The 12,092-nt window shown below is 42.4% G+C and overlaps 1 protein-coding gene across 3 annotated transcripts in view; it reads right to left on the reverse strand.

The window, feature by feature from the left end:
• LOC116400166 (disheveled-associated activator of morphogenesis 2-like) overlaps positions 1-12,092 on the reverse strand; it is a 34,869-nt gene that overhangs the window by 8,414 nt on the left and 14,363 nt on the right. For 2 of the 3 annotated variants that reach the window (XM_031877865.1, XM_031877867.1), the window contains exons 3-10: positions 9,435-9,768; positions 6,964-7,074; positions 5,993-6,096; positions 5,767-5,833; positions 5,513-5,630; positions 5,266-5,404; positions 3,565-3,588; positions 3,021-3,079 (exon numbers count right to left, since the gene is read on the reverse strand). In XM_031877865.1, coding sequence (XP_031733725.1) covers positions 3,021-3,079; positions 3,565-3,588; positions 5,266-5,404; positions 5,513-5,630; positions 5,767-5,833; positions 5,993-6,096; positions 6,964-7,074; positions 9,435-9,768 — 956 coding nt within the window. The remainder of the gene's footprint in view (positions 1-3,020; positions 3,080-3,564; positions 3,589-5,265; positions 5,405-5,512; positions 5,631-5,766; positions 5,834-5,992; positions 6,097-6,963; positions 7,075-9,434; positions 9,769-12,092) is intronic. The other variant, XM_031877866.1, reaches the window with a different exon arrangement.

Genomic DNA, 12,092 nt, shown 5'->3' on the forward strand with positions numbered 1-12,092 from the left:
GGTTGAGATATATATATATATATATATATATATATATATATATATATATATATATATATATAGAGAGATAATAATAAATTAAAGCTGTGAGCAGCGATGAACGGGCCCTCGCATCCTCCCGCACGTCGGGGGTGCCGTTGGACAATGTGGCCACGAGTCCGACGTTTTTTCCCTGTGTGGACCATGTGACGCAGGAAATGATACTTTGCAAATAGTGCAGCGCTTCCTGTATCTGCTGTGCAGCGCTACAGATCAGGCGCAAACATGTATTATGTTGCTCTACATCAACTGTAAACCACATCGTGTAAAAGTCATGTAAATTGGATGCTGTTTGTCAGAAAACGCAGATTACCTTTCGCCAGCAGGTGGCGCTGTGAATATTAGTGAAAATTAGCTTGTAGGCATCCTCAGGCCAGGAGTGTTATCAAGCATGGGACGTTTGGGACCATTTGGAACACGTCCATTTGAGTTACATCAGCTTTTTTGATGGGGAATCACGTAACGCTACGGCTAAGCCATTCCGTCAAACGTAAAGCTTTTGATAACTTTGAATGACAATGGTCTTGAGATTGTTCTGACCAAATTTGAAGAGGATCAGACAAATTCCCTCGGAGGAGTTCGTTAAAGTATAGCGACTACAAAAGGGCCAAAATCTATCAAAAAATCTAAATTGCCGACTTCCTGTATAGTTTAGAGCATAGTCCCAATAGCCTTTTTTTTAAGTCTCTACGTTATACATATGCCTACTAAATTTCATACATATAGATAAAACGTAGTGATGGGGCTGCTCTTTTGAAAATTTGTAGGAGGCGCTATGGAGGCAATTTAAAATGGCCAATCCAACATCCAATATAAAATATGTCTTACCATGACACATTACCTATGACACATGTACAAAGTTCCATGAGTTTGAGTGTTCCAACCATCAGCTTCTTTTTCAAGGCGAATGATGCGTTGCCACGGCAACAGCATTCAACAAAAACACAATATTCATGATGAAGCATCTTTAGTGTCATAATGCTTTCCTTACTAAATTTGAGACTGATCTGGTCAACTGGCTAGGAGGAGTAAATAAAAGTATAAAATGTGACATTTATTTTTGCCAGTAGGTGGCGCTATGAGCTATTGAACATTTTGCCATTGATATATGATCCAACTTGAAGTAGCATCATGCATATGTACATTGTTTGCAGATTGAATAATGTACCTTGGAGTTATAACAACTTTATTGTTCATGCCGAATGAGGCAAAATGGCCGCCATGCCAGGTCAAGGTTCTTCCATGAAAACTCACGAATTTGACAACTTTTCATTACAAAGAGCATCCTGGCCAAATTAGAGGTTGATCCCATTAATTCTGTAGGAGCAGTTTGTTAAAGTACAAAGGCTGAAAACTGCAAAAAGTGACAAAAAAGCACAACATGGTGGGTTTACTGTAGCGTCCTCTAGTGCAGTGGTTCTCAACTGGTCTGGCTGCGGGACCCACCATCACCCCTTAATGACAAGCCGCGACCCAAATAGAGGACAATTTTCAACTTCTCAAAATGATTTGAGAAGATGGTGCCGTTTGAACCTAAGCTGAAAATGTCCTCTGCAGTCGTAGTGTAGGGAGCTCTCTTGTGCAGAGAAATTGTTCCTGTAAGTCCCCGTCCCACACACGTTTCACGTAAACGAGTAAAACTGCTTTGTTTGTGATGTCTGTAGATTCCTCCATTTGTAATGAAAAATGACCATTTGCCTAAATTCGAGCTGTGGTCTGTTGTTTGATGTCATCCGACATGTCTTCAATTCGTCTACTTATAGTGTGATTTGACAGAGGTATAGTTTTCAGTTTATCCGCTGCTGATTGATCCAACACGTCCATGTCCATGGCTCAAGGTAAGTAAAACACGTGATGTCCTCAGGTCTTGAAGTCATCTTCGAAAGTACACAACAGGTTTATCTTTGAGAGAAGGGTGTTTTGTTTCCAAATGCCGCTTCAGTTTTGACAGCTTCATGCTTTCTTGTGCCAGAATCTCGCTGCACAAAACTCACTGAGGTTTTTTCCTCTTTTGTCCTTAATGTAAGAAAATCCATGTCACATGTAGTCGGTGTCGTACTTGTGTTTCGCTCAATTAGCATATGAAAACTTTGTGGGTGTTCTTCTATGCTATGAAATAGCGGGTGTCTATTAGCATTACAAGGCATTAATGGCAAATACTGTTAAGGAGTGTGAATAGACGGCACTCCGCTCCGTAAAAAATACCCTTCAAAATAAAAGCACAGCATTTTTTCTTCTTTTTTTTTCAGGCAAAGGCCCGCGAGCCACTGAAAACAGGTGAGAATCACTGCCCTAGTGGTTGAATGAAATGAAAATGTCAGGGTATGTTACAGAATGCGATATGCAAATATGCTGCAAATTTGGCTATTTTAGGACAAACGGTTGAGAAGTTATGTGTATTGATATATAAGCCACGCCTATAAGAAGTTTATTGGTCCCTATCTTGTAAAATCAAAGAGATATCAAAAAGCTTTTGATAGCTTTTGAAGATGTATATCCAATAATGATCCAGAGCAAATTTGGTAGCAATCGGAGGCATCGTGTTGGAGGAGTTTGCAAAAAATGTGTTTTTCACAAAATTCAAAATAGAGGAAAATCTAAGTAGGCGAAGTTTAGGGGTCTGAGAGGCAATTTTGAAGAGCTAGCGGAGCTGGACATGTGTGTTGAATTTCAAGTAATTCAGACATACTGGCCGAGGGGCGTCGCCGGTCTAACTTCTAGGGGGCGCTAGAGAGCCATTTCTTTACACACAAATATGCAACCTATATCAAATGGCTATTTTTACCAGGCCTGATTTGGTGAGTTTTTGAGTATGGCAAGTCCCCCAAATATGCGCTCGATGTACAATGTGTATTCGAATTTCAATAGGTCCTTCGCGGCCCGACGTTGTTGGTTGCTCGGGCCCTAAAAATGCACGAGGCATTTTAATGATGCATTTTCTCTTTGGACCTGCAGAGTGCAGTGTGTCGAACAGGTCTTACCTTTCCTGAACTTCTCTGCCTGGTCGCGCCACTGCTTCACCTCGTTCTCATTGACCAACCTGTGAACCGAGCGGACAAAAGTAAGCGCAGGCAACAAAGAACAGACAAAAAAGAAAAACGCTGGCATGTGGGGGTCGACTGCAGCCCAACAGAGTCAAGGTGGAACTTCTTGATGAAATTCAACCGTCAATCTTTCCTTTTTTGTGAGAGGCATCTTGACTGGGTTGATGCAGTTTTACCCCTTTCTTAAGCTGCATGACAACATTAGTGCTAAAGCAAATCCCGCAGGGCTGAAATCAGTTAAATTCAGTTATACGTTTGGGCAGCGGATTCAGCGTGAAGGGGTGAAATAGGGGTTACGCTGATGTTCTGATATAAATGTGGGATCCACTGATATAAGAGATGAGGTAATTGGGAGGAGGGGGGGGGGGGCTGCACAGAGTTAGATTAAAAGCAGGAGAATGAAAGGAGATTTGCAAAGATGATCAAATGGCGCGTTTTGAGAAATTAATTTAGCAGAGAAAGGATTTGAAAAGTGAAAAACCTTGAGGATCGGTGGAAGCCGTGGCTAGAGTTGAAGGGAATAGACACGTTTCAGAGTATCAAACAGTGAAAAAGAAAGAGCATGAGAGAGTGCTGAGGTACGACCGCCAACAAGGATAAAGCAACTTCTCCGTGGTAACGATTCGCACTTAACTGCTGTGAGGAATTTAAGTTTTGAAGCTCCTAATTATGGATATTATGTGATACAGTGTATTCACTTGTAAAGGTTTTGAATCAAGGAGTGTTGTCATTTCATGCATTGAGTGAAAGAGGGGGGTTTGAGGAATGTGCTGGAGGGGAGGTTGTGTGAAAGTGGCTGTGTGAGGTGTGAAGATCAAAACAATGGATCAACGGCCCAGGAGGGGCTTGTTGGACTTCAGCCAATCAATGAGCTGATCGATGAGCTGAGAAATGTAACTTTGGGGGGACAAAAGGGTTTGAAGCTCTGGGGGATTTCAGATCTTCTGCGGGTGACCGAGGAGGCAGACCAGCCTCCTGGGTGGCTCGGATTGGATCTCACATTTCATGGAATTTATATGTTTGTTTTGTTATTCGGTTTGTAACGGTTTGTATCTGTTTTTATGCTTCTTGGATAATAAATCCATTTGATTTGACTTGACTTAAACCTGCCGTTGTGTTTTGGAGGCGATTGAGAGCACATGGCTGCAGGAAGGGGGGGCGATTTCTCCTTGTTCAAAAGTTATGGACCTAACACTGCTTGTAATCAATACACACGAAGCAAATGAATCATTAATCAGGTTTCTGTCCTCTTAACGCTGGTGTTAGTGAACAAGACTGCCTGCACTTGATCACAAAGTCAGCACTGCTTTAATTACAGCTCGAACAACGCTCCGTGGATCCAACGCGATAAAATGAAAAAGACACAACAATCACTATATTGTTCACGGGTCAAATAAATAACCTTTACGCAGCCGCAGGGGAATGTGATCTGCACAAGAGTGTTAATTTTAAAAAGTAGTCATGGTGACCGCAGATGATGGATGGCTTCGTCTCCCAGTTGTTTTAACAGTTGTTTTAATCTTATTGCACGTGTGAAAACTGGTTTACTGTAAATGCGTCCTCACAACAAAGCGCTGATGTAGATCTCCGCTGCTTCTCTGCCTTTCCAGCCTCAAACATTCTGACATAAAGCCCACATGTTGATATCAGACTCCATCTCTGATCATAGTTAGGAAAGATGCATTGACCACAAGGATTTTCCAGAAATGAGAGCAGTGCTTTTACAGCTTCAGAGAATAAGCTGTAAACGCACGCAAAAAGGCCCGGAGCACTCGGGTGTATAGTGCGCTTACAGTAACTCCCTCTTATGTTATAAATCACAGCACAATGTTTGGCCTGGATCGCCACATACAGTACTATCCTACAGCCCTATTCTACCTGGGGACCTCTAGTAATTTGGAAGAATTGCGGAGGTCGTCCGTAATTTAAATTAATTAAAAAGAAAAAAATGCCAATTCGCAAATGACATTTTTTGTTTACCCCATGTGTTTTCTGCCTCTTTACTGCTCGAGAAGTATGAAGGCTACTAGTAATATGGCTTTAGACTTAGAGTGTTTGCATTATTCCTGACATCGTTACACACTCTTGTGAGTAGAAATGACACCGTCAGCAGGCAGGGGTTGTCAGTCTGCTCTTGTCCGACGCGTCATCTTCGGTCGAGGGCGGTAAGATCTCCACTTACATGCGAATGATGTTCTTCACGCTGAAGTTGTCCAGAGGGGCGGCGTCCGGGTCCTCTCCCTTGTCGTCCTGGAGGACTAACTGCTGGAGGATCCGGTCTAAGAGCTGCCAGTGCTGCAGGCTGCCACCGCCTCGTTTATCTGTGTAATATTTGGAATATTATAGTTTTTCCAGTACCTCAAATTTACTTGTCCTGGAATTTGAGCATTATGAAAGAAGGCCCAGAACAACTCCTTGTATGTACTCACAGGGCATCTGCAGGCAGTGCTGGAGGATGGAGATGAGGTTGGGGTAGGCGTCTGTGTGGCTCAGCTTCTTCTTGATCAGCTCGAACATGGCCCCAGCACTCTTAGTATCTACGTGGGTCTATCAAAAACAAAAACAAAAGAATTTTGAATTACTATCAAGTTTGACCATTGCTTGCCTTTTGATGATTTGAGCCACACAAAGTAGTAAGATGAGGAAACAGACTGGTGTCTATGAGGGATTTTAAGTTACTCACCGTATCAAACCTTTTGGCCAACTCGGAGTCATCCTCATTCCGCACCATCTCAAAGAAGTCCAAATGCCTGGAGAAGGAGAAATAACAGTCTGAGTATTTACTGCACCCTCACCCCGGGCGACAAGGAAGGACAGTCAAATTTCAACAAAACACAAGGGTGAAGTATGTTCTTGTCAAAGAGGATGATCAATTATTAGCCGATTGCTCATTAGGGTCTCACTCTCACCGATCCAGAGTGGCGTTCTCGTGCTCCCGGAGCTTGTCGATGACCGGCTGGATGCCCAACATCAGGAACTCGTACCTCAGGTGGAGGCGGAACTCAAGGTTGTCCTAGAAATATAGAAGAACAGAACAGGTGCTGTAAATTAGCATTTCGCTACAAACACTTAACACAGTGCATCTGGGCTTTGTGCATAAATGTATGTTACAATTCTAATGCTATTGTGATGTCCATATCAAATAATCAATAAGAGAGGACTTCACAAATGGTGATAATGGCACATCATCTTTAATTATCTAGCACGAACCTGGGAATCTGAACTCATCATTCCCAAGAACATTATTAGCACTTGAGAAATTACCGGAGGAAGTTTGTGATGAAAAAGGAACCATTAGACAGAGCTAGGCCATCTATTTGCCCTCTTTTACCAGTCTTTAGGCTAAGCTAACGAGCTGCTCACTGTTGCTTCCCATTTACTGTAGAAACATGAGAGTGGTATCAGTTTTCTCATCCAACTCTCCAGCCACAGAGGGAATGAGTGAAATTCTAAAAATCCTTTAAAGTTCCATATAGTAGAAAGTTAGACTTCCATATCTTTTTTGATCATAAAGCAGGTCTAGGTATAAATACTGTGAAAGTATGCAGACATGTTCTAGTAGTAACCCAAAATAGAAGTATGAACATGAAAGGGAGGATTACATGTCCCCTTTAAGTTCACATATAACCTTTAACTGCAAGCTAACAGAAGCTTTTCAAACTGCGTCTAACAACAGACTTGGGATAAGTGTTAACATTCTTCAGCAAATATGCTTTGTTAGCTATAACATACCAGTGACATAAATAACACATTTCCTATGACTTTTTGCTCCTTTGCTCTCTTTGATGACGTCTTTTCCCAAATACTGAAACTATATTACAGCTAGGTTTTCCTGATGTTTTGTAGGGTGTAATCTAAAAAGGCATGTGGGTGCGCTGACCTCTCCGGCTCCGGCGTTGAGCACAGCGTTGATGAAGGACATGATGGCAGTCTTTAGGTTGACCTCGTCTCTGTAGCGGCCTGTGCTCTTGTCCAGCTCATTCAGCAGCATCTGATGGGACGGTTAGTCAGCAATTGTGCTTTTGATCGAAAATATACGTCAACGCTGAAATCACAGGATACTGTAGCAACTGGTACAGAGATGAAAGAAACGCGTCGCTGAGATCTTGATTTATCATTCTGACACAACGTTGAGGGGAACCAAGTTGCACTTCTCACCCTGTGTTCCAGTGGCGGGCCGTGCATTTTATACCTGGGCCTTCACTGCTGTCCTGCAGCTGAAATACCTGCAGCTGAAATACCACCTTATAACCATCACCAAAAAGTTGAGAAAATGAGTGTCAACAGGAAACGCAGCAAAATCTGGACACATTTCAATTACATTGTCCAAACTAAGGCAGAATGTAGAGTCTGCAAGACTAAAATCTCATATCGAGCTGGCTCCACAAACAACCTGCACAGGCACATGAGAACTGTTCATCCATCAGTGCAATTGGAAGAAAAAAGACAAGCAAGTGAACCTGATATTGATGAAGGTGCCAGTATGTCTACTGCAACTGTTGCTGCAACTGCAGTGTCTACCCTCAAAGCTGAGGCACTTGGTCTTTCTCAATGTAAATCTTCACTGAAGGACAAAACTCTGGATGCTGATTTTTTTCTTTTTGTTTTACACATTTTAATTTATATTTTGTTGTGCGATTCTGTAAGCTTCTGTATGTTGTTTCACTTTAAATTTGTTAAGTATTAAAAAGCTAAAAGTTTAAAATAGTTAAAAGTTAGTTCAGTTCATTTGTAAATAGTTAAATGTTTGTTTTTGCACTTTCTAATTTATTTTTTTTATCACTCTGTAGAGGGTATAAATAAAAGTGTATTTATATAATAAACATTTGATATAGTGCATGTTTTTTTTACATTAGTAATTCATATTGCACATAATTTTACATTATTGTTGGTAATAAATTAATTTAAGCACCAAAAAATCTGAAGAGCCATTTGGAAGCCAAAAGAGCCGGCTCTTTTTAGTGAGCCGAGCCAAAAGAGCCGGTTCTCTAAAAAGAGCCGGAATTCCCATCACTAGTAACTGTGTACGTCTTCATATTAAACCGTTCGGTACAAGTCGTTTGAATAATGCTAGAGCATTTAGAAAATGCAAAAGCCTAAATTCAGGAAAATATAATGTTATCAGCTGGTCTGGCCGTGGGATCCACTGTCATTCCTTAATGACAAGCGGCAACCCAAAGAGATTATTATAGGATTTTACTTTCACAAACTGAATGTTGAACTACTGCTCTGCAATGTCTTTCCTCGTCTCAGCACCCTCTCTCATGGTGCATCTCACTCAGTCAGAATGCATTTTGATTGGCTGAGCTGCATCACATGATGTGATTCACTACCCATCAGCCTCTGCTGGCTGTTAAATTTCGTTTCACGATAGTCACGTGCTCGCCCACTGACCAATCACAGCACACTCTGCACCTCGCGGGAAAGCTACACACGGACACTGAGCGGCATGTAATGCTGACGTCATTATAGGCCGGCGCGCAGGCTCTGATAGTCAAAGAATACGCCCAACATGTCAAACTAAAGATGTGATTGGTTGAACACTATGACAATCAACAATATCGTCCCCATTCACTTTAATCTGCACTGGCTGCAGGTGAGAGTGTGCAGGCCTCTGGCTCTGTTCTTACCTAGAGACACAGAGGTGAAATCTGATTGGATAAAAGCTCTACTTAAAACAAGCTGCACTGGAAGCAGAGCAACTGAGGAAGACAGGAGCTGTGCAATGAGAAAATAAGATAATGGGAAAAATATTTTTATAAATTATAATACATGTAGTGTATTTAAGAAAAAATATTAAATTATAAAATAGATATAGCTTTGTGATTCTGTTTAGGCCAGCAGAGAAGGCCTTGCAGGCCCTGACGGCCCGCCACTGCTGTGTTCCCACTGACCCCCCCGACATACGTCTGGAGCTTAATCACAACTCAACATTTTTAAAAAAGCCTCATAAGTTAGGAATCACTCAACTCCTGTGGTGTTAGCTCACCCCGAGGAGGCATGATTTAGGGCAAGGCTCTGGGAAGGGGGGCTTGCGAGACGTGGCTTATTGACTCAGTCCTGCTAGCCGCTAAAGCGCTACACTTGCCCTGACCTCCATAACTCTGGGCATATTAAAGGCAGGTGAGGACATCCAAAGTGTTGACTTAACCTTAGGCCAACCATTTGAGGGTGTTAAAGCACGAGTCTCCAACTTTATTTAAATGACCACAGCTTGATTTATTTTGGCATTACTTTAAAATACTGTGTCTGCCTTTTCCCATAGTCTCCGTCTGCCCGTGCGTCCAGCAAAGGCTCCTTAAAGTAAGTATGCTTGTACTCAAGGTATGCACCACTTCAGCTTCCCCTCACCTGAAAGCGGGTCCTCTCTGCAGCGTACTTCTGGTAGTGCGCCATGGCCTGCAGCACCTTCTTGTGGCCGTCGGGCACCAGGCACACCGCCCCGAGGATCTCCAGCACCGCCACTTTGGTCTTGATGTTCTCCGTCCGCAGGCTCTGCGATATGGTGTTGATGCTCTGCGGGTGGGCAAGGACGTGCGCGCGGCCCTGCGAGTTGTTCATCAGAGCCTTGATGCAGCCGATGACGGAGGTGTGGACTCGGCTCTCGGACGTCTCGTAGTCCATGCTGCGCAGGAAGTTGAGGAGGCAGGTGAGGCCGTCAAGCTCGATGAAGCGTGTGACGAACCTGGAGGTGGCGGAAGGGGGATAGGGGAGCACAGATTCAGAGTAGAGTAGAACAAAATAGATGCAGTGGTCATATAGTTAAAACGGTGCAGCTCTTCAACAACATTTCCACTCTCGCTATTGACTAAAGGCATAAAATGGCCAAAATATTCTTAACAAAAAACATGTGCTTCTTACATTAACTACAGTAATCAACTCAAATTAAATTATCATTTAGCTTGGGGCTACAAAAAATATATATGTATAAAATGATCGGATATGGTTTGTTCATTTCAAGGATTAGCAACTTTGTCCATAAATCAACAGAATTATAAAAAAAATTAATAAAGCTGCTAGAATGGCCCAGACGATCAGCTGACTTGAATCCAATAGAAAAATCTATGGAAAGAACTAAAGATCAGAGTTCATAGAAGAGGCGGAACCTTCAAGATTTGAAGACTGTGTCGAAGAATGGGCCAAAATCACACCTGAGCAATGCATGCGCCTAGTTTCTCCATACAGGAGGCATCTTGAAGCCGTCATTACGAATAAAGGCTTTTGTACGAAGTATTAAATCAATTTCAGTAAGCCTGTTCAATACTTTTTCCCTGTGTCATTCCATTTTTACCGACATCTGGTGAAAATTTCATGTCAATAGCACCTTTAGAAATATATTTACTGAGAAAAATGGTGACGTGTTCAATACTTATTTTACCCGCTGTATGTATATAATGATAAAGAACTGATAAAAGCAATCTTCACATTTGAGGGGCGGGAGGGGAACCATTCGAAGTTTGGCTTTGGGGGGGGACACATTATCCTAAACTCACTTTCTAAGCTTGTGCACATACATTTGGGTATCAGACTCTCAGACATCATCAAAGACACGACAAAGTTCCTCCTGAGCCACCGTTTCACATGATGCTCATCCAGTCTCTTACTGAAAAAATAAATCCTCATTAGCTGAACTAATTAGACAGCAGCAAGTCATTAAACTCTCTGGGTAAGAAGAATAACCTATAGGTTGACATGTAAACATCGAGGGATGTCACATCTGGCGAGCACACTGCGGGCCGTGTTGTAAACGCCGTCCCACTCGCTCAGATTCCTGATGGGCCTCGTTAAATTTACTTCAAACAAATGGGGGCTTGTGTTGGGAGCGAGAGAGGCGGAGGGAGAGGAGATGAGGAGAGAAGAGGGACGGAGTCAGAAAGTGAAAGGACAGTGAGGAAAAGAGGGAGGGGGCTGAGAGTAGAGATTTATTGCTATTCATTGTATCAGATACATTGTTTTGATGTCAGAAGCTCCGTCGCCTCCTCCACTGCTGTCTTGGCAAGAGCAGACATGAAAAAAAATAAAACACGGTGCTAAAAGAAATGTAAATCATCAAATTTTGAAATCCAAGTTCCCAGCACAGATAAGCACTCACTCACACACATGTTGACAAGGCATGGTACGTGCATGCATACAGACAGACGACGTTCCTGACAATAAACTGAAATCTTCATTTCACACAAAAACAAAGGGAATTTAACAGTGACAAATGCACCGTACTTCTAGAGAGCTTACATCCCGCTTTTGTCTCTCCTACTGCTATCCATCTTTCATTTTCTCTCCATAGAGCACTTGAATCAGTGGTTTCCATCCCCTCTGACTTTGGAGCCGCTGACATTCACGCTGAGCCGAGAGCGGTGCGCAGGACATTTTTCTCCCTTTTTTTGTGTGGAACAACCGCTGCATACTTGACTAGAGCTTACAATATGAGCTCAGGAGGAGCTGAACTAAGCCGAGGCGGAACCAACCACACACACATATATTAAGTTCTGCAGACGGACAAAAGAAAAAAGCGAGGGTTATAACTTGGAATGGGACGAGACTGAACAAAAGTGACTGTGTATTGAGTCAAGGCCAAGGATGGTCAAAGGTAACATAAGGTTAATTGAAATAAAACCTGACATAGCTAGTTCTTTTATTTTATACAATATTAACTGATTGCCAATGTTGTTAGCTACTTAAAAAACATTTAGGGGTCATGTTAGTTCCATTGATCTAATAAGTGTAGCCCCTAAACCAGAGGCAGATAATAATCTAAATGAGCAGTACAGTGCTGAAAACTGATCCAGATGCTCAAAAATTCAATTTCATTCTAACCAACTGGGCTTTCTGAGGTTTTAGCTGCACGGGCAAAACATTCAGTCTTTGTAAACTGTGGACGAGCCCTGCGTGTCAGACATTCGGTTCGAGAGTTCATTCTTTCCTCAAAGCCTTGCAAACTTATCAAAATCTTACACCTCTATATACACACACACACACACACACACACACACACACACACACACACACACA

This window comes from Anarrhichthys ocellatus, unplaced genomic scaffold (assembly GCF_004355925.1).
Source record: "Anarrhichthys ocellatus isolate YVR2014 unplaced genomic scaffold, GSC_Weel_1.0 scaffold152, whole genome shotgun sequence".
Classification (NCBI taxonomy): Eukaryota; Metazoa; Chordata; class Actinopteri; order Perciformes; family Anarhichadidae; genus Anarrhichthys; species Anarrhichthys ocellatus.